Source organism: Danio rerio, chromosome 4 (assembly GCF_049306965.1).
Source record: "Danio rerio strain Tuebingen ecotype United States chromosome 4, GRCz12tu, whole genome shotgun sequence".
In the NCBI taxonomy this organism is placed as follows: Eukaryota; Metazoa; Chordata; class Actinopteri; order Cypriniformes; family Danionidae; genus Danio; species Danio rerio.
The window spans coordinates 14,059,737-14,083,242 of record NC_133179.1 but is presented as its reverse complement, the minus strand read 5'-3'; the positions used below and the strand labels follow the sequence as shown (position 1 = coordinate 14,083,242).

The 23,506-nt window shown below is 35.6% G+C and overlaps 1 protein-coding gene and 1 long non-coding RNA gene across 7 annotated transcripts in view; both read left to right on the top strand.

Moving 5' to 3' along the window:
• The first annotated feature begins 337 nt into the window (after positions 1–337).
• Positions 338–8,136, top strand: si:ch211-266a5.12. Of its 3 annotated transcripts, XM_073946167.1 has the most exons (7): positions 338–424; positions 4,778–5,085; positions 5,297–5,359; positions 5,692–5,850; positions 7,177–7,251; positions 7,343–7,408; positions 7,492–8,136. In XM_073946167.1, exons 2-7 carry the CDS (start codon positions 4,927–4,929, stop codon positions 7,606–7,608), a joined length of 639 nt encoding a protein of 212 aa, XP_073802268.1. In that variant the 5' UTR covers positions 338–424; positions 4,778–4,926; the 3' UTR covers positions 7,609–8,136. The 3 variants fall into 3 exon arrangements, with proteins under 3 accessions (XP_073802268.1, NP_001116711.1, XP_068075749.1); NM_001123239.1 differs by lacking the exon at positions 338–424 and having other exon boundaries at positions 4,660–5,085; positions 7,492–7,945; XM_068219648.2 differs by lacking the exons at positions 338–424; positions 5,297–5,359 and having other exon boundaries at positions 4,660–5,085.
• Positions 8,137–17,058: 8,922 nt separating this feature from the next.
• LOC141381600 (uncharacterized) overlaps positions 17,059–23,506 on the top strand; it is an 84,506-nt gene continuing 78,058 nt past the window's right edge. For 3 of the 4 annotated variants that reach the window (XR_012401989.1, XR_012401988.1, XR_012401990.1), the window contains exons 1-3: positions 17,207–17,295; positions 17,407–17,484; positions 18,870–18,944. This is a non-coding gene — a long non-coding RNA (uncharacterized lncRNA). Of the gene's footprint in view, positions 17,296–17,406; positions 17,485–18,869; positions 18,945–23,506 lie in introns of all 4 variants that reach the window. The other variant, XR_012401987.1, reaches the window with a different exon arrangement.

Here is a 23,506-nt window from a genome sequence, read left to right as displayed (position 1 = left end):
ACCCCAGTCAAACAGTAAAATCAGGAAATACATAGCAAAAGCCAATGTGTTAAGAACCAAACATCAAACAAATAAAAAAAAAAAACACATAATCTTTTCATGCTAAAAAAAATAAAAATAAAAAAAAAATAGGAAAAACCTGCAAAAATGGCAAAGATAATTAAAATAATTTCTAAGGAAACAATTATGTTTCCAGATGCCACACAAGCACACACACACACACACACACACACACACACACACACACACACACACACACACACACACACACACACACACACACATACATACAGAATGTCATTGAACTGGTTTGACTGCAGGTGAAGCTACCTATCTCATTCACAATGCAGTGTATTATAGCAACTACTGTACACGACAACACAGATTTTTTCATCTAAGGTTTCACTGCGACTTCCTTAAAAAAGTAGGAAATTTTTACACTTATTTTTTCACAGGGGGAAAACCAAGAACTTGTTTAGTAGGGTGGCTTTTGTTTAATTTGTCGACACTATTCGTGTCAATGAATAGCAGTGGGAACAAAACCAGAAGCTCTTTAAATTGACTTTCTGAATTTCCGTGCCGCTTCAAGCAGGTTTATTCAGGTTTAATGTTAGTTTAATGCTAAGGTGGTTGGCTAGTCTCACTAGCTATTTAAGCTGTAGATTATGGCAAAATATCCATTGCGCTAATAGAATAAAATTAATAATGTCGTAAATTAAATAATCTCAAGCTTCTTATCTGCTCATGATTTTCATTAACATCAAATCTATATGAATTAGTAAACTTTCAATAGGGCAAAAAGTTGACTTTGGTTTTACTAAAGTTTCAAACATTTACTGGATCCTCTTGCTTAATATACCCTGAAATAATAACAACAGTCCAACATAAAACAGTCCTGTGATAAGCGGAGCAAACCATCACAATCAAACTTGGAGACAGCAACAAATGTACTTAATCCAAACGTATCAACATATGTATGTTGTACATGTAGCACTCTATGGATAAATTGTAATCGTTCAAACTATGGCTCTTCTATATGATAGAGAATGAGAAAACTTGAACAGCATCTGTGATTTCTTGCTGCTCCTCAATGTCTTTGAAAACATAATGAATCTAATCATGGTTAGGATTCATGTCTGTATTGATTTAAAAGTCATTAACCTATCCATTAAAGGATATATCAGCTTTTACTGCAGTTTCAAAAATCACTGAAAAGGGATTTGTGTGTGTTTCAGCCAGGTTAATTTCACTTTAATCAGGTGAACAGTAAGAAGAACGTCCACAGATGTGCGACTAAACAAATGCACTAAGAACTCGCCCACAGTTTTATATTTGTTTGTTTTTTGCTTTTAGTGACCATGCTGCAGGTGGTCACTGATATTGATACCATCTTTGGCCTCTATTGAATATATGTTTAAATATAAGGCTTTAGAGTAGGTGCTTTGGCATTTTTAATTTTTTTAATATATTTTATTAAATGTAGTAATCTTGTGGGCAGCTTAACAAACAAGCAAACAAACAAGGCAGGCGTTATTTAGGCATGTAAATTGAGCTTGTCTGCACTGGAAAGCAAATGTTGCAAAACCATTTGACCATTTACAGACATAATATATCAAGACGCATCCAAATTGACATTTGTTTACTGTCGGTGGTGGTGTGTGATGTGTCCAATGTAGAAAACGCAATGTATTTTGTTTGATTTGACTTGACATGTTGCACTTTGGTGCTTCTGTCTGGTGCAGACAAGATGTCAACATATCGAAAGTAATAAAGTAAAAATTGCTTATTGCACAGAAATGGAATGGAATGAAAGGCTGAAATATGCCACTGTGGGAAAGCTATGCAACACCTTTTTATTTTAGCAACATGTAAGCGAAACATAAGCAAGCATTGTTTCTGTAAACAAGTTGTGTTTGCGGTTTCAATCATTGAGAATATATGGGGAAAAGAAATTGTGGTTTTAGTTTGAATTGTGAGCTTTAAGAGAGCACTAGTGGAAAAAAAATGGGTGCCATATGGATGAGTCATCCTGAACTGCAGAGTTCACCTTCAGGGAACTTTAAAACTGTGTCAAATATTGACGATATGGGAATTCAACAATCAAGAAGTGTTCCCATTGCGTCAACACTTGATGCAACGTTTTGTTGCCCCCGTAGAACCATTTTTACAGTGATAACCTGGGACGTTCCCTTTCAGCGGACTTCGATCGATGCTATGGGAACACTTCGCGACTGTTAAAGTCTTATAGCGTCGATATTTGATGCAGCGTTGAAGGGAAATTATGGTTTGTCCAATCAAATGGTAATACTGTATCTAATAACACTACCTCTATTTATGACACTGTTTAACCTAGTATTAGCATATATTTTCAGCGATCCAATCACAAATTTGAAGCCAAGATGCATGACTGCTTCTATACTTGCAAATTAACAAGCACTCAAATCATCAGGTCAAGAGACTTTTCCCTTTTGATATTATCATACACATATATATATATATATATACTGTCACACAAGTACTAATGAATCAGTACATGGGTGTTTACATTGTGAAATCTACTAGCTTAAATGCATGCTTGACTGCCTTTTGAAGTATTAAACCAGTTTACAATGTAAACAAGATAATACAAAACTTGGCAATAAAATCCATATTTCTAACACTGCCTTTCAGGGCCAATGCCTGTATTATCAATGCAGGAAATTTGATATCATATTTACTATCATCTACTTAGAAACTTCACCATGCTTAGGTTTTAAAGCTATCAAATATTGCCTTAATTTTCACAGACACATATAGTTACTGAAGTGCAAATGTATAGTTTTCATTAAAAAGTAGGCGAACTGACTAATGACGTAATCAGCACAAAATGACAAGTGCCATGTGTAAGACGTTTTGGCTTCATTTTTTCCACAGTGGAAGGAAAATGAAATGAATTACTCATAATTTGTATACTCTCACGTTTCAGACACACACGTTCATCTTTAAGATGTAATAAAGCCTGAGGAGCCTTATGATGTTTGTTTTATATGTGCCAGTTCACAAAGGTGTGATTGCTTTCATCTTTAAGCAGCTCAAACTGCATCCTGTTTACACTGACCCACATTTCAAAGAAACAATTGTATCAATGATGAAGTGAGGATAAGTCTATGGAAATCCCCCCCCTTCCTCTCCCCCACCCCTTTGTGGGGATTGCACACGCAGGTACACATCTTACCATCTGCTGATCTTTAATAATTCTTTTTTATGGACAAATAAGTGTATAATTAGAAGTTTCGATGACAACATTTGACTTAAAGGCAAGCCTCCTTGTATAATGTGAGCACTAACAATGTGGACAAACCTGTAAGATAATGTTTTCTTTGTGACAAGAGTCATGAATATCTCTATTTAATATATTTGCCAACTCAGAGTCATATTGATTAGTATCAATTAATGAATCAAACTCACTATCCACTATGTCTTGTGCCTCGGATAAACATCTAAATTAAGGCTTATTATAGTAAGTAACATGCTGTTACGTTTAGGTATGGGTTAGGATTCACTGAAATATGGTCAGGAGGATAATTTCAGTTATTATTTTATCATAAATATGATTTTCAACACACTATAACATGTTTATAAGTAACATTATCTGTTACTTTTTAGACGTTTTATTTCCATCATGTATAATCATACAAACTAGCCATGTGCTTCCTCTGCCGATGTCCTAACAAAGCACTCATTCATTTTATATGCAAAAATACTCTTCGTGTTACTTTTGTACATTTTGTATGATGTAATAGCGCTGTTACGTTAGTTTGTGGCATGCTTATGCTACGTCATGTGGATATTCCACCAAGCAGGTTCTGTGACAAACCCATGTAATTAAGAAGACAACTTTCAGGCAATATAAGAAGCCATAACATACACACCTCAAGTCGGATTCCCACCACGTTTACGCGTAATTGTTATATTTTGATCATACTGCAGTTGGATTTGCTATGTTTGCTTTCATTGGACATTTATTGCAAATATTTTTGAGGTAATTATGCATGTTAGATGTTACCTTCTGGAACAAAACCACTATACATATCTTTAATAATTTGTCTAAAATATATGAAAGAAATAAATTCAGTGATGATAAAAAAAAGATCTTTCCGACTTAATCATCATATTATATTATCAAACATAAATAAAATTAAACAAGTTTAGTTGAAATAAAAAGTCCCTACTATTATAACGTGACAAAGTAACGAATGCTAGCTTTGATGATTCTGACCTCAAAAAACAAAACAACAAAAAAGAATGAGATGAGATGATTTTGGAAAGTGGCCTAGATTTTGAATTCCCCTTAAGTTTCCATTAGAGACCACTTATCACTTTAATAGTTGATTATCCTCTAGTTATCTATTTCTTTAATTGTAACCATAGAGTGTTAAACCAAATATAGCATACATTTTTTGTATTGTCTTATTTATAATTATAATTATAATGGCACCATTTTTGCCACCCATAATGAACTTTTCTTGACCAAGACTGTGGTTTGCTTCAAGATTTTGAATCTGGGACATCCTCAAGCCGCACAAATGTCATGACCTCATTATATCGATGTGATACAATTTTGTGGTCGTTTGTTTTATTTTAGCTGCCTTGAAAAGCATGAAGCAACTAGAAAACTTAGTAGTTCTGTAGTGGCAATCTAAACCCACACATGATCCCAGTGGATAGAGATACAATGCTTGGATTATACTATTATTCAGCCGTCTGATATGATCACCTGTCTTTTTTTGGAACAAAGAGTAGTACTTTGCTGACGTCACCAGGAAACTAGAATAAATACAAAGGTGAGAAGCGGAGAGAAGCAAAAGAAGGAAGAAAAGGAATGAGACAGGTTTCTCAGCCGGACCACCGTTGAGATACTTTCATTTTGTCACTCTGGGACTGAGTATGGCAAGCGCACTGCAGTGTTTTTACTTTATCCTAATGCTCAGCATTCCTATACGTGAATGCATGATGATATCCCAAGATGTGAAATGCATCATCAAGAAACCTTGCTTTGATTTGAGCTTGTTGCCGAAAATGGTAGAGCATGTCAGCAAAGATATGGTAAGTACAAATGATCATACTTAATTATAGAGTATTACAGTTTAAATCACGCACTGATCACATGCAAAGTGTTATAAAACTAAAAGGCAAAGTGAAAGTGATGTGGCCATGGGAATAATCTCATACAGAAAAGCTGTTTATGTTTGGGATTAGTGTAGTAGCTGAAGACTTTGAATATTTAAGTTGGTGAATGTTTGAATTATTCCTTCAGATCGTTGAAGATGGTGAGAAGATCCTCCTGAGGCACAGTTACTTTGACAAAATTCGGAAAAAGGTAAAGGGCATTATCGGATGTCAATTCATGGCTTATCGTATTATACTTCTATGAGTTACTAAATCATTATATATTTGAAAATCAGATAAATTGGGAAGTATGTTAAGAGTCAAATCTCTAATAAGGTCATATATAGGCCTAATCCCAAACCATAAAGAATGCTTTTACACCTGCCATATGCATGTCTATTTCACTTCTACATTATCTTGTGGCTACAGAAACACAATCCAGATTACCTCAGGAAACTTTTTGGTGGCATTCTATCACATTTTCTACATTTCTGGTGGTATCAAATTGAGTGTAAACTGAACTGTATCATTTTCTTCCATCAGAAAACTCTTCACAGCTGTGTCCTGCTAAAGGTCATCGACCTGTTTCAAGATGTTCTCATTAGAACGGAGGCGAAGTCGTCTGTCCATCAAACAGAAAACATCAACCACCATCATGAGCTTATAAACATTATGTTTCAACTCAAAAACTGCCTTTCTAAGGTTAGCACTTTCAATTTTCCTGAATGAACCGTTTCACTGAGTATCACGACAGTATCACTGAATGCTGTAATTGTATCTCAGAGAGAGAAAATACAATAGAACAACCCTTTTCTTTACTGATACAACTATCAAGAAGGTTGTTGCTAGAAGGGATATGGCTCAGGTCATAAGTTTAGAAGAATTATTTATCTTATGTATTAAATGACACATTACGTTGTGTTTTATTAAGGTCTACCCCTACTTTAACCGTAAACCTATAGCCCTTAAGCAATGTAAAAAAAATAGTCGTTATTGTTGTACAGTATCACAAATGTTATACTATATTGATGTCCGCATGCCACAGCTGTATTACCTCAAGAATTGACCTAACTAAACTGTTTTAGCTAAAGTTAGCTTATTGTAGCTTCAAGAGTTCACACTTAGCTGATGATTGATTATAAAGCCTGTTTGGCATGCTGTCCCAGGAGAGAGCCCTGAGCTCATAAGATCCTCGAGTGCGGGGCTCCCTTCCATTTGCAAGGCGTGAAGGGAGTTTCAGTGTAGAAGGGAGTGTCAGGTAGATCTCGAGAAGTACCTTGCTGGAGTAGCTAATGAACAGATGGTGATTGCTCTTAAGAGATAACTTCTTACTAGGAGCATTTCTATGGTGCCGATTTGGATTAGTCAATTAACTTAAGTTGCATGTTTTTGGACAGTGGAAGGAAACCGGGGAACCCGGGGAAAGGGGAAACCCACGTGTGCACGGGGAGAACGTGTAAACTCCGCACAGAAACGTCGGCTGGCTTGGTAAGGACTAGAACCAGTGACGTTCTTGCTGTGAGGCAACAGTGCTAACCACTGGGCCACCGTGCCACCCATCTAGGAAAGGAGGAAGAGTCGGGGTGGAAAGGGGGTTTATTTAAAACAAAGATGACTGTTAAATGGAACTTAAGGTATTTATAGTGGCTAAGGAATTGTCTGATTGGTCTTTCTAGCAGCATGCTAATTAACAATGCTAGCAATTACTTACCAATTACTAACCAGAGATTTTTTTACTATATAAGTAGATAAAAATGCCTGTATTATTTACCACTGGAAAAAAAACTTAATTTAGTCACATGAGCACAGCTTAGCCAATCACATAGCTGTTTTTAGTCTTCTTCTGTGCACTGCTATAGAGGCAGCATTAACATGAGCCATTATACTTTTCAGGCTATAGGTTTCAGCATTCCCTTAAACTATTTTTGATCTTACTTTAATATGAAGCAAAATATTGGTTTAGCTTCTAAATAAAAATTTAGGATGTTCACTTGGTCTGCACCAATCAACTTTACTTCTTTGTTTCAGAAAAAAAATCAATGCAACAAGCTATATAACAATGCGGACACACAAAATAATACATCTACAGCCGTCCCCACAATGGTAAATATTTCAAATAAATGTTCAATGTTTGCAAATAACAGTACTTTAAAGTGATTAAATCACATATGCGTACTACAATCCGACTTCACAGAAAGACATGACCCCGTATCAGCTTGCAGTCATACAGTTGCAAAAACTGAAGAATGCTCATGACAAAGTAAGTATTAGTAATAACTAGCTGAACGACTCATAAGACCTCTCATTGCGCATTCTTACTAACTCTATCTGCTTAATTTAAAGGTCAGTACTGTGCATGTCCAGGAGAGGGTCATGGATGAGCTGAAAACTCTCCATTCCTACATGCAAGGAAAAGGATTCCGGAAAATTCTGACTGAGGAGAGTCATGATGTTTCATGAACTCCAATGCTTTATGCCACATCTCTGCCCGATCACTTTAAGATGCGCCAGTTTAAGCAGGGACAAAATATCAAGCTAATAAGACAAACTTTTGTCTTGAAGTTTTGTTTATAATAAGGTATTTTAGTTATTTTATGTGCTTTTAGTGCAAATATCTTTTTATAAGTAAATACTATTTAAACAGTAAATGCATATTGCTTACGTACTTTCGGTGAAAGATTGAGTGTTCTGCAGTAAACGCAGGTTAAATAATAGATAAGACAGTTTTGTTTTAAAATGTTTGTCCTTGTTTACTTTTGCATTCATTTGTCTGCTCAGTAAAATATTTTTAACATCCATTTCTATCTATTTACTTGTGTTTTGGTTGTGTAAAGTATCCAAATTTCCTTAAGACACTTTCCTGTTAGAATGAGTCAGCTCGAGATTGATTTCAATCCACCTTTTGTCATCTTTTTTTCATGAAAACGTTCTCATGTTGCTGGATTACATTGATTCAAGCTGATTATAGAATAAATTATTTTCCCCCAGAGCTCTTTTCCGGCAGTTTGTCATTCATGCCTCTGCAACTGATATGCACTCTAAGAAATAAAGGTAAAGGCGGTCACTGGGGCAGTACCTTTTTAAAAAGGTACATATTTGTACCTAAATGGTTTAAAGGTACTTTGGAGACTAATATACACTTTTGAGGTACAACTGTGGACTCTTTGGGTACAAATATGTATCTTTTGAAAAGGTACTGCCCCAGTGACAGCTCCTGTACCTTTATTTCTGAGATTGTAGCATGTCTGAGATACAGGCAAAACTCACCCACACCAAGAGTGTATGTGACATGAATTACATGCTCACTAACACATAAACAATCATCATTTTATTCACATACATGTACTTGGGGGAGCATCATTTTACCTTGATGGCACGCCATGCAACTTGTTCACGCCGGCATTATAATTTACAGTTCTGACATTAACAAAACACTTAAACAATGCATGGTGGCATCGTGGCTGCAATACGTTTGGTTACAAACATATCGTCACCATAGAATTATAAGGTTCTATCTGACATTTTTTCAAAATTGAGTTATTCACTTATTCTTATTAAATGACAACTAATTTACATTATGGGATGTTTTTTTTTATAAGTTGTTTAAATTTCAAGACTTTTTGTTTAAAAAAAACAAATGTTACACACATTCTGTTTGCTATGGAATACAAAAACTGTGAAGCTCAATATCTCAAAATCATTTAGAACACAGATAGAACCATATAATTCCAAGGTGACGATTTATGCATAAGATTAGATTAACAGTGCTGCAGTGAAATGTGTTAAATATTTGTTGTTATTATTTTAATTTCCCTACAGACGTCTTATGACTATAAGCAACTTTGCAACTACAGTTCATCTGTAGAGTCTGAGCCATCTGCTAACATTGTAATAATAGATAACTTTGCACCTAACCATATTCTAACTCTATTATTGGTCTATTAACAGTCTACTAATACACCTCTTATTAGAGTTAGTTTGCAGTTTCAAAGTTACATATGCAAAAATCTCTAACATCTAAATAAATTATTAAAAAATTACACATTTTAAGTGCAAAATCCCACAATAAACTACTGGCTTACCTGCCTATTATTAAGTTATTGGCTGTTTATACTTATAAATAAGTTAAATACTTATAATACTAATACTTACATACTCATACAAAATACTTAAATACTTATAAACAGTGTTGGGGTAGCGCATAACAAGTAATGTAATGATATTACTTTTCTAAGTAACGCATTACTTTTAAAATAAGTAATAATATTTGAGTTACTTTTTTGAAAATGTAATGCGAGTTATTTTTTTAGTTTAATTAATGAGCTTTAAAAAATAAATTGCTGAATTAAAATTAAAGAACGCATCAACAAAAAGGAAAAGGGGATTATGTCAATGAACAGTGATTTTACTTAAGACAAATACAAAAGTAGTAAACAGATTGAGTTAAACTTTCAAAAAATGTGTATGTACGGCATGTAGAGCTCTGGTGTCAGGAAGTTCTCAGATAACATTATCCTAAAATATATTTTTTGATGTGTTTTCTAAAAGGTAAATGAAGGTGTATGTTGTACAGTGCATTATTAACTGCAGAGCTCCTCTATTAAAAAAAAGAAAGAAAAACAAAAACAAGTTGTGAAAGAGATCAAGCCTTAGCCAGATATTAAAAAGTAATGCAAAAGTAACTCAAAAGTAATGCATACCATAAAAAGTAATGCAACTAGTTACTTTTCTGGAGGGTAACTCAATATTGCAATGCATTCCTTTTTTTAAATTAACTTTCCCCTAAACTGCATATACATACTACTAACTGTAAATTAGCAGCAAATTAGTACTTTATTGATCTAAAAGTCTTAGTTCATGGTTTATTAATAGAAAAATTGTAAGTTTAACAATTTTAACAAAATGTGAGCCAAACTATGTGCATGTCCATGTTGATTTTATACTATATTTATTTGTAGAAAATAAATTCAATTGCAAAATGAGGCTTCAAGTACACACCATGACTAAGCAGGATATCATTGCTGTTGATCTTCTAAACATCCGTTACTTCGGAAGTCAAAACCATAGATCTTGATAATATCTCATTTAAATCATGCTGAAAAAGACACAAGAAGACTGCAGCGCCCACAGTGGAAACTGTAAGGGGTTAAACAAAGCAACAAAAGTGAAGAGAATAAAGCACTTCTGAGTGAAAAAACTGTTTTTTGTCATTTCAAAATTAGCTAGACTGAAAAGATGATAAGAGGCTTGCAATTCCTTCTTTAGTTCAGGCACAAGTGTGACAGCCCTATATGGACGCTTTGCCTCATCGCATGAAGTGATGTCACTGAGAAACCCCCAGTCTACCGTCACTTCTGGTAAGCCATGTCTATAGTGAAACTTACGATAAGTAGAGCAGAGCAGACCACAGACTCAGACTTCTACTGAAGGGTGGTGTGCAACACACACACACACACACATACACAAAACTAAGACATGAGCTTGGGGAAGACAAACAGCAGCTGCACAATTTGATGAGAATCTATTAAGGTACTTTTGGAGGGAAAACAACACATGTTGGATTCTTTAAAAAGACAATAGTTTAAAGAAATTAAATAAAACATGACAGTGATACTGTGTTTCCTCTAAATAAGAATTGCTTAATTTGTATTTTTGTGACTCCATTGTAAATATCATCATCTGATCATCATCATCAGTTTAAAATGTCAGCTTACAATCTAGCGTTCAGGTTTTGGGTTGAAAATAAAAGTATATCTATTTATATGTGCGTATATGAGTGGGTGTCAGCAATTTTGTTCTCGCTCTGCATGCATCCAAAATGCACCATGTGCATCTCTGCACATCAAGCTTTAATGACATCAGCTTTTTCTTTGAACCACTGTGCATTAAGACTTATGTGGAACAATTATTAGAAGCAGCTAGAGAAGGAAGAAAGCAATATTCTAAATTTAAAAGTCTTGTTCTTTTTAATTGCCAATTTAGTTATTTGCATATTTCCCTGAAGTGGGTATGCTTTAATATACTGCCCTAAAGTCTGATGTGCTTCTCAAAAGAAAAAATATTTAAAGAATTATTCATGAATGGCTGCCTCAGAGGTTCTGCCTTCCTTGAATTCTTGATTTCCTGCACCTAAAAATTACCAGTCTTATAATATTATTATGGTTATGGCAGTGTTTGTATAAGGCATATTTAACCCTAACCCTAATTTAAGTAATTGAGTATTTTTTCTCAAGAGTTGTAATTTACTAAGTTGTTTTAAAAATGTGTACTTTAACTTTTCTTGAGTACATTTTCAGTGCAGTATCTGTACTTTTACTCCACTACTTTCTTTCAACCTGCAGTCACTACTTTATTTTTCCTGCCTATGGGGATTAGAAAAATCAGTCCTGTGATTCCGGTCAAATCAAGTTACACACTGAAAGTAAATCGCATCAAAATGAACTACCTTAAGACATGGGCGATTTTATAATAGCAGTAAACAGTTTGAAAGCATTAAAAGTGTCCAAAAAGATGTTCAAAATCTTGACACGCATTGACCCAGAGACTGTTTAGATGCATGTCACTGATGAGAAGATGACGGATACTGTATGATGACTAAAATGGCCTGAAACACCAAGCAGGCATCACATTGACGTTTTACCTCAACGTCATGGGGTTGTTACATTTTGTGTGGAAATGAAAATCGAGTTGACATCAGAACTCAACGTCAGGCCAACGTCAGGCCTAAAACCAACCAAATATCAATGTCTAATGATGTTACAGCTTGACGTTGTGTGGAGGTTACCACTGTGACATCTATCAGATGTTGGTTGCCATAACTGATGAATATAAGTCAGTATTTGATCTCAATAAGTGGTTGGTTTAAGATGTTGGCTCGACGTTGGATTTTAATCCATTTCTAACACAACCTAAAATCAACCAAATATCAATGTCAGATGACATCATTTTTGGACATCAAAAAAACGTTGGCCTTAAACGCTGGGTAGCCATTGAATTTTGGTCACCTGATGTCAAAACCTAAATCTAACCTAATATTGACATCTTATGACGTTGTGTGCCTGCTGGGCAATAACTAGATGCACTACAGAATGTTACGTTTACACACACATGCACAAATGACATGTAAACGCATCAGCTTTTAACAGTAATACTCACTACTCATACTTTGAGTAATATTTACAACAGATACTTTGAGTAACATTTACAACAGATAATTTTACTCTAACTTCACTACATTTTTAGGCAAGTAATGGTACTTTTACTTAAGTATGATTTTTCAGTACTCTTTCCACCACTGATTATGAATTATACTCATGTTAATGTTATTGCAAAACACTATTGCTAATCTTAAGGTGGAATATGATTAGAGTTAGCCAGGTTTTTTTATGTATGCATGTTTAGTTTAAACATTGTGTAGGATCAACAGTGTAGTTACAGCTAACTACAGCTCTAGTGAAATTTAATATATGCATACACTCACAGAAAAAAAAACATATGAGAATTACATGAGCTTTACATGTTAAAAATCATAATTAAAGCATTCATGGAACACGTGAAACCCACATTTTTTCGAATAAAAAATATGATCAGCATTTTTTACATAAAAACCATGTTTCATTTGTGTTTAACAAGTGACTTCAATATGTGAAGCTCATTAGACTGTCCATGTGACTTTTCTGTAAGGTCAAACAGTAGTGGTGACCAAAACTGAAGCTGGCCCATAGGAAAATAATACATTCAGGCTTTTTTCAAGCACACTGATGTTGCATTGATATTAACATTCTAAGCATATTGCAGTTGTGCAAATAAAACATTTACATGTGCTCCCCGCTCCAATTGTTTCATTTGTGATTATGCTAACATGAAGTAACTTATGAAGGAACGCACAAGGGGTTGACTTCTAATACAAGGGAGAGGAAATGAGATATTAAGTGATTATTCATTTATTTCCTTTTGACTTATTCTCTTATTTACGAGAGATCGTCACGTTAATTATTAAAGGCAAAATAAACTGACTCAAAGTGATTATAATAAAGTCAATGTTTACTTCTTTATTAGTGATATTTATTTATTATCATTTTCCTATGAATTTGTGGTGCAATTTTTGAACATACGCTGAGGTATCATTCATTCATTTATTCATTTTCTTTCGACTTAGTCTTATATATCAGGGGTCGTCACAGCGTAATGAACCGCCAGCTATTCCAGCATTTCTTTTCTGCAGTGGATGCCCTTTCAGCTGCAACCCAGTACTGTGAAAAACCCATACAATCTCACATTCACACATGCACTTTGCACACTATGGCCAACTTTGTTAATCCAATTTACCTAGCACATGTGGGGCGACTGTGGGGGAAACCATAGCACTCGGAGGAAACCAGAGTGAACACGGGGAGAACATGCAAACTGTACACAAGGTTTTAAGTGAGTTTAATGTAATGGAAGTTTACATTACTTGTAAAGTGGAACTAATTCATCTTAAAAATTGAACGCAGAAACATTTTTAACAGTGTCACCACTGTATAGTGGGCGGATGAATATTTCTGTTCCACCAATCTGAAATAAAAATGTGTTATACAATTGCAAAATGACTAATCATTGCTTAAATGGCTTTCATTTAGTATTATACAGGAATGAACAGGGAAAGATGAGAGAGAATAATGTGAGGTCAGAACCAAAAGTGAGTATAATTAAGTAGATCATGAATCTTTGAAGTCATTCTTGTCACGCTTCTCCTTACCGCATTACCCTCCGAAATCGAAGTTCACCCACCTCACACAGTTTCGGGGAGAATTTACAGGGACTGGCAGGCTGTGTAGGTTGAGGATTTCTAAAGGTTCCACTGTCATACATTGGCTTCCAGCAAACATGTTGCCCTCATATGTGCTGAAACAGGGAAAAAAAAAAGTTTTATTTGATATTAGGCCTGAAGACATGACTTTTACCTAATTACACAAACAAGGCTTAAGGGTAGTCTATAATAAACTGCATGCTTGAGCTATCTAACCGGAAAAAATAAAAAACTTTCATTGAAATGTCCTAAAATATGCCAGCGATATAGATTTGTTCTGATACTGCTCTAATTAAAATAAGGCCTAGTCCTTGCCCAAGCTATGCCCTGTTTGTAAAACTTTCTTTTAGTAATTGTATTGTCCAGTTGTACAATCCTTCACCAATTAAAGAAAAACAAACCCTGCAGGAGATCCTTATTTAGATTTTACAGACATCACATCATGTTGTCTGATTAGCTGCATTCAAGGTGGCTGTATACATTTTATACTTCCCTGTTCCCATGGATGTACTGTACAAATTGAACATTCAAACATACCTCATTCAATAAATACACTGTCTTGTAAAATTCACAAGTTATATCGGAAGCAAGGTATGGTGGTTAGGAGATAAAGATCAGAAACTCAAATAGCAAATTATAATGATGCATATCACGAAACCAAAACAGACACAAAGGATTTGACACATCCTCTTTCAGAGAATTTCTCAAGACTGTAAATACATTTATCAGGCTTTAAAACTGATGCACTATGCCACAAAATATTGCAATTATTATGAGATAAAGACAAGCTACACTGTAAAAAAAAAATCTGTAAATTAGCAGTTTTCTGTATTTTTGTGAATTCATGCTTTTATTTTATTATTTTTCCCTGTATATTAATGCTTTTGAATTGCGTTATTGGACCGTGATCTTTCTTCCAACAACTTTTAACCTTGAAAAGGTAAAAAAGTGAGTTTTATTTAAAAAAATTTAATAGTTTAAAGAGATATATTGTCTTGGTTAATTCTAACCACTTATAATAAACAGCCAGTACAATTTCTGTTATTTTAAAGACTTAATTTTCTCTATTTTATTTCTAATTCAAACTAAAATGTCAATAAAAGCCACTTTGTTAAACTGTAGAGCTGAATTTTCAACATCAAAAGTCGACAGAGCAGAAATAAAGATCCCATAATGCAATTCACAAATGTAAATAAACAGAAAACACAAAATATAGAAACTGTTAATTAACAGATTTTTTTACTGTGTCGATAAATTGAGATTAACTAAGTGGTTGCTAGGGTGTAACTAAAGTGCTGTGGACAGAGGGTGGTGTGTTGGGGAGGGTTTTAATCCCAGAGTTATGATCCCAAGATGAATAAGAACAAAAGAAAATACTGTGACTGTCCAGCAGAAGAAAACATCAAATCAGCATCAAAATCTTTTACACTTAGCATATGTCAAACACCATATTCTCTTTGTACATTATGCTGCTCCCTTAAAAAATAATTGGTTAGCAAAAAACATCCTATATCTTACCTAGTAAAAAAGGGCAGTAACAATTTAGTTTCCATGAGCTGTCATTTCAAAACGTGTCACATTTCCTGTGTATGCTCATTTGCTCCGCAAACTGCGTGGTTGTAAACATGTAGGAGTGAAGACCAACAAACAGAACCAATCTAAAATGAATAGTCAGAGGAGTCTATTGATTGATGCATTGAATATAAAGTTTATGAGTGAGTTTTTGAGGGTTTATTTAAGTCCCTGGCCTTAAAAGTACTGTAAAACCGCTGTTGGTAAAACATGGCTTGAGCTTAACAGATTAATGTAATTCATTTACAGAGTGAAATAACACATTTATACAAAAAGGACTGTCCCTACTGTGAATGATATAGCCCTACAATCATTTCTGTTCCATAGGTGAGAAGGTCAATTAAAAAAATGTGATTGGAAAATACTGATGAGTCAGGCTGCTCCAACCCACATGCACATGATGCCTCATGGACCACAAGTATGATTGGCAAGCAGAGCTGAGTGGCATTATGTCGGGCAAATTGCAAATAAATCATATATATATATATATATATATATATATATATATATATATATATATATATATATATATATATATATATAATATCACTGATACATATTACACAAAGCTATACAGTAAGATTTGAATATAATTTAAAGTGTTACAACATACTACAAAATACCAGTAAAATTATAAAATACTAGTACAAAACACTAGTATTGTATGAAATGTAATAATGTATTTATGCAAAATACATAAAAGGCTATTTGCAAATTATTAAGATGATGAATTAATTCTGTGAAAATACTAAATTATGTACCCAGAGAATATAAAAAGCCTTTTAAACTTAAGAAATATAATTTGATAACTACTTCTTTTAACGTGCCAGTCATATTTTACAGATTCACAACTGTAACCAAAACGATATCCTTGCAGTAAGAGTGCAGCCATTACTCTTAAACACCATAAACAGCATCAAGTATGGAAAATATTATTCAGATTTATAATGTATGACTGTGGTTATTCTTTGAAGACACCATTGTTCTGTTTATGGTTGGTCTGGACTACCTTTTGAGGTTAAGGGTAAAGGTGTAAAAATAGAAAACTTTTTCAAGACTTCAGAATTACTAGGCTATGGTTTAGCTGAAATAAGGATACTGAGCTTAGGGAGGAGGTGAGGGTATTTCCACGAACACACTTTTCTACTGAGTAAGGACTGGACCACTGACAAGAAACAGTGCTTCGCTACACATATTTAATGAAGTCTGTCTGCAGTGCTTGGTTATCAAATGTGGAATGTCAATTTAGCATCTTCACATTGACCATGTGTACAGAATGATACGTTTAAAGAAATGCAAATAATACAAATTGAAATACAATACTTAAGAATTATGTTATTGCAAAAATGTACAAAATTATGGCGTTTCAAAATAACAGCAACCTACTCAATCATAGCCTACTGATAAATGGCGACATATCGCCACCCAGTGGATAACATTGAAACCAAAACGGATATGAACTAGGCCTATTGTCAAGTAAAAAAAATAATAAATCAATAACATAAAAAATTGACAACATAAAAACAACAGAAATCGGGGTTTCTATTACACTGTGCTTCTAAAAATTTAAATGAAAGAGCCTAAACAAGCACTATGCCTACAAGCATAATTTACGAGAATGGTGGTGATATTCTTACCACAAATGTAAAAATTCAAAAAGAAAACAACAAATAAAACCAACTTACTGCATTGATGATATGACGTCAGCTATGTTTTGGCGGCATCGGCGGCGGAGATTTTGGCGTCGTGATTTGGCAGCGGATGAAATGTGGAGTTCGCCGACGGTAAATACTTTTATAAAATCACTTTAATGTCGACTGCGTTGTTAGTGATTTTGGTGTTTACACATGCTGGATGACTTTGGTGTAATTTTAATAGCAAAACTGCTGTTTTAGACAGGCGCCTTTAAGCCACCAGAATCCCAGAAGCAGACCTGACGGCATTTGGCGGTCTTTCTGAGGAGGCCAGCTAACGTAAGTTACACTACTAAAGACACCAGGCATTTGAATAACTTTGTAACATTTAGTTGTTACATTACAACATTTGATTTTTAACATTACAGTATAATTATGCTAGGGAAACGCTATTGTATGATGTCATGAACGTTTTTGACAAAATTAAAGCATAAGTATATTAATTTATGGAGAAGCAATGTGATTTGATGAGTTGTGAATTTGTTTGTTTGTTTGCTACCAATGTAGGCTAATTTGAATAGAATCACAAAAAGATGTTCATTTCCGATAAGCAGGTTCTATTAGTGAAAGAATATAACTAATTCATCACAAATGATCATCTTGGGTTTGCTCAGCCGGATCAAACTGTTTTATTTATTAATTATTCTTTTAAAATTATTATTAATATTTATTGAAATAGTTCTAAATAATTGTTGACCTGAAATATTGTAGATTGTGGCATACCTGAGGGAAATAGTCTACATTTGTTGGAAAAGGGAGTCTTTTTAGGTCAATGGAAAAAAAAGCTTTAATAGACACCCTGTCAATTAGGATATTGATCCTTTTTGTTTAATGATGTTTTGTGATCAAATTGAAACTTTAATCGGCTATTTATTATCACATAAATTGTAGGGCTTTAGCCACAAATAATATAATGCCCTTAATACCGTTCTTTTACTTACAGTACATGTTCTTTTAGAACCACAGTTGATTTATTACATTTATAAAATTTACATTAGGGTATCACGGTGGCGCAGTGGGTTGCACGATCACCTCACAACAAGAAGGTTGCTGGTTTGAGCCTCGGCTGGGTCAGTTGGCATTTCTGTGTGGAGTTTGCATGTTCTCCCCGTGTTCGCGTGTGTTTCATCCAGGTGCTCCGGTTTCCCCCATGAGTCCAAAGACATGTGGTATAGGTGAATTGAATAAGATAAAATGTCTGTATTGTATGAGTGTGAATGAGTGTGTATGGATGTTTCCCATAATGGGTTGTAGCTGGAAGGGCATTCGCTGTGTAAAACACATGCTGGATAAGTTGACGTTTCATTCCGCTGTGGCGACCCCATATTAATAAAGGCACTAAGCCGAATGAATGAATGAAATTTCTGTGTGCAAGCTATAGATTTAGGGGAGATTTCGCGCCATCTAGTGGTGCATAGGAAAATAAAATCCAATGCAAATTTTATTCTGCCATGTCTCTAGTCTAGTAGTACCACATAATTGCATAATGTGCAGTACTGTCAGGGAGAGAATGAACTGGAGTTTAATACAGAGACATATTTTAATGGCTTATGTTTGAAAATGTTTTTTATGCATAATTATTCATTAATTGACATGTTAATTATACTGTATGTTTAAATATTTTATTGTGCTTTACTTTATGGCTGACAGATAATATTTTCCAGGGATCTGAAAACCTCAAAGTGGAAGCTTTGCCTGAAAAACGTGAGAGAATCTTCAGAGAATAGCTGGAGAAGAAGGTAAGGGAGTGCCACATACATAAAAATCAATAAAGTAATATAGTTTTAATATAGAATTTAAAAAAATGTTTTAACATTTAAATAATTTGATTTATCTGGCACGTTTTAGTGGTCAAATAAACTTAACAAAACCAAAAAAATAAACACACATAAAAGTATAACTAAGCCAAACATCTGAGCAATATAGCAACAACCAAATACACAGTAAAGACACATAGCATAGTCAGAATTCAGATTGAAAGTATTGTCTTGTGTCCAATCTACAAGTGCATATAAAAAAGCATATTTGAATGAAGAAATAAACTATCAAGATGACACATGCAGAGAATTAAGACAATGGTGTGTATGATCACAGCTACTACACTATAAAACATTGTCCATGATTGAACCACCATAGAAACTGCACATCATCAATGCAATAAAATGCAGCAGCAGATAAGCTGAAGTGGTTAACTTGAATGCAGATTGGCAAACCCAACATTACAAGTCATTAAATTTCAGGCATCAGATATCCAAATGAGAGGACATTATGAGGTAAGTTTCTTAAAAGTTAAACCTATGTACACAGACATCTGAGAAGGACAGCAAGCAAGAACAGGTAAAAACAGCATGAATGATGAATTAGTTGCTGCAAACTATTACAAACACTTGCCTTTTAATGAAATACACAACTATTACAAATACTTGCCTATAATAATACACCAACCATTAAATTAGGAACGCACTGTATTAACATTCTGCTCTACACTAAATAATAATGTGATGGATACTAAAACAAAACAAGATAACAAAATTCATTGGTGTTACTATTTATTATAAAGTAAAGATTATTCAACATTTTGCTACCAAGCTTTGCCTTCTTCCACTATCATGGGTTTTTATTTAAAAAATGACACAGTTCACCTAGGCCCCGTTTACACTAATACGTTTTAGTTTTAAAACGATATTTTGGGACGAAAAAGATCCACGTCTACACTGGCGTTTCACCTACCGTTTTTGAAAAGATCTCCGTCCAAACTTTATTGCTGAAAACACACAGCACGTGTCAGCAGCGTATGCAGACGTCTGACCGCCAGGCAGGATGAAAGCAGTGCACGTCAGACAGTTCATCAAGGATCTTCTGCTGATTTTATCGCACAATAGTTGTTAAACATGATATTTAATCTTGTCTCTATCTACCGACTATTTTGTCTTTTGAATCTATTTTGTGTTATGTGCTCAGGTAACGTGCTTTGCCTGAGCACAAAGATAAGTTAATATATTAATCTGACCATGTACACTGATTCTGTATATTGACTTATTGCTTGCCTTTTTTCTTTATAATGTATAAACTTATTGTACGTTATACTTTTATAATTGCCATTATTGATTATTAAAACTGATATTCAGCAAAAAAGACAGATAGTATGTTGCATTTTTTCAATGAAAATGAAAGGAGGCTGTTATAGACTCTTCGTTTTGTTATAAATATGCATACAGTGCCTCAACATTTCTGGTGTTTGTTAAGTTGTTAATATCAAAATGAAAATAGGCATTTCCTTATATCATGTTTCAATTTCATTGTTAAGATAGCCAAGGTGATGCAAATGAGGTTATATAGTACGCTCTTCCCTTGGAAGGTTTACCCAATGTGTCTTTGGGAGTTTGTTTTCTTAAAGGTGGCTTATAAAGGAAATCTGGTTATATATAGGCATAGTCAAATAATAAGAGTTCAGTATATAAAATGGCCATACTTTGAGCCTCAGACACTATTGTTTTTTTGTTTCATGTAAAGTCCATGAAAGTAAAACTCTAGTGGACTGTCATGATTACCAGCGATCGCTTACCACCAGAGGTCGCTGGTAAACATTCACACTCCTTGAACTACATATCTGCCATGTTATGGACTACAACACCCAGTCAGGCCACACACACACACACACAACCGGTTCAAGATCCAGACTGATTAAACTCTCACAGCTGAAGCCATTTACACCATGATTATTCTGACTATTTAAACCCCTCTGTTCCACACACATGTTGCTGAGTATTGTTAAGCTGTTGCTGTCCTTTTGTAAGCGGTTTCCTTGTTTCCTGTTGCCTGTGTTTTTGACTTTTGGACTGTTTATCGTGTTTTGACCCTTTTCTGCCTGCCCCGAACCTTTTGCCTGTTTTATTGGATTTGCTTCTGGATTGCCTACTACACTGTTTATACTGGTATTTGAAGGATCTGGGTCTACACGGCTCGCTGTGCAATTGGATGCTGGACTTCCTGTCAGGCAGACGCCAAGAGGTCAGAATGAATAACATCACCTCTTCTACACTGATCCTCAACACTGGTGCTCCGCAGGGCTGTGTTCTCAGCCCAGTCCTGTACTTCCTGTACACACATGACTGTACTGCCAAGCACAGCTCCAATGTCATCGTTAAATTTGCTGATGACACAACGGTGGTGTGCCTAATCACCGATAATGATGAAACGGCCTACATAGAGGAGGTGCACACTCTGACGCAGTGGTGTGAGGAAAACTACCTCTTACTCAACATCAGCAAAACCAAGGCATTCAGGAGAGAGAAGAGAGAACACACCCCTATCACCATCAACAGGACACCAGAGGAGAGATTCAGCACTTTCAAGTTTCTTGGAGTACATATCGCTGAGGATTTGACATGGACTGCCCACACAGACGCAGTGCTGAGGAAGGCACAACAACGCCTCTTCTTCCTCCGGCATCTCAGGAGGTTTGGAATGAGCCCCCACATCCTCCGCTCGTTCTACACCTGCACTGTGGGAAGCATCCTGTCTGGCTGTATCACCACCTGGTATGGAAATAGCACCAGAAGCAATCGCAAAGGTCTACATAGGATTGTGCGAACTGCTGGAAGCATAGTAGGAGGTGAGCTTCCCTCCCTCCAGGACATCTGCACCAGGCGGTGCATGAGGAAAGCCAAGAGAATTATCAATGATTCCAGCCACCCAAGCCATAGACTTTTCTCTCTGCTACCCTCAGGCAGATGGTTCTGCAGCATCCGGTCACGCACCAGCCGGCTGAAGGAAAGCTTATTTCTTGTGATAAGCCTTTTATGCATTTTTATTACTCATTTTGAATATGGTATCATCATGGTTATTATTATTATTACAATTGATATCAGTTGTATGTACCAGCAATAAACAGTTGTATTGCTTGATTGGTATAGTGTAAGGACCTTTTATTAGTACATCCTCTTGATTGATTAGCACAAATAGCAAAGAAATAGTATTAGTACAAATACCTTCAGAGACACAAAGATCAGTCATGAAATCGACTCCTGGATGTGACCAGGGCCGATTTAAAACTGGCAGGGGTATGGTTTTTTCAGCAGGTAAACGGCAAGGAGTTTTCACCATGGCACAGTCCTTGCACCCCTGCATGAACCTTCTCACATCCTGTGCCATCCCCGTCCACCAGAAGCGATCCTTCAACAACGAGAAGGTTTTGTTAGCCCCAGGGTGGCCAGTGCCAATTGGGACGTGTGAGTACTCAGTGAGGTAAGTGTGCAGATGTAGAGGGACAAAACGAAGACCCGGGGGACAACCCTGGTTCAGGATCCTTTAGGGCTTCTTCAGAGCTATAAAAGCGGGAGAGGGAGTTGGCTTTCATATTCTTCTGACTTGGAAGGTATGAGATGGACAAATTGAATCTAGTAAAGAAGAGAGCCCAACTTGCTTTTTGGGGATTAAGGTGACGGGCCTCTCAGAAATTGAATTGAGATTTTTGTGGTCGGTAAAACCCACGAATGGATGTTCACCACACCAACCAATGCCTCCACTCTTCAAAGGCAAGCTCGATAGCTAGGTGCTCATGATTTCCCACATCGTAGTTGGCTTTCACCAGGCTAAGCTTTCAAGAAAAGTAGGCACATGGATGGAGTCATGCTGGTACCCCCTGTCCCTGGGAAAGGATGGCCTCCACTCTGGTGGTTGAAGCGTCCACCTCCACGATAAAAAGGAGCTCTGAATCGGGGTGAACCAGGAAGGGGGGCTGGGTAAATACATCCTTAAGGGTGTGGAATGCTTCGACTGCTTTTTCCATCCAAACCAAAGACTTGGGTTTTCCTCGGAAGAGACTAGTGTGCTTTCAAGAAATATTACTATATTTACAGATAAACTTTCAGTAAAAGTTTGCAAACCCAAGAAAATGCGAGAGGTCTTTGATTGTGTGAGGTTGTGGTTATAAAGTGATGGCTTCCACCTTCTCCTTGTCCATCTTAACTTCAACTCATTAATGACGAAACGCAGGAACTGGATAGTCTTTTGATGAAAATAACACTTCTTATACTTAAGGACCAGGCTGTGGTCACAGAGCCATGATAAGACCTCTGCGACATGTTTGTGATGTTTGGCCTGATTTTAGGAATAAATTAGAATGTCATCAATATAGACCAAGATAGTATTGAGCAGAAACTCACGATGTACTTCATTCATGAAATCTTGTAAAACAGATAGAGAGTGTTAGCTAATCTACAGGGCATCACCCGATACTCATAGTGGCTGCTAAGGGTGATAAACACCATCTTCCACTCCTCACCTTCCTTTATTTTAA

What these genes read in the sequence shown, in the direction of transcription:
- si:ch211-266a5.12 (XM_073946167.1), top strand. Translation starts at nt 4,927, where the DNA reads ATGGCAAGCGCACTGCAGTGTTTTTACTTTATCCTAATGCTCAGCATT. An exon ending in TTGACAAAATTCGGAAAAAG is followed by an intron (nt 5,360 to 5,691) that starts GTAAAGGGCATT and finishes TTCTTCCATCAG; the next exon opens with AAAACTCTTCACAGCTGTGT. An exon ending in TCAAAAACTGCCTTTCTAAG is followed by an intron (nt 5,851 to 7,176) that starts GTTAGCACTTTC and finishes TCTTTGTTTCAG; the next exon opens with AAAAAAAATCAATGCAACAA.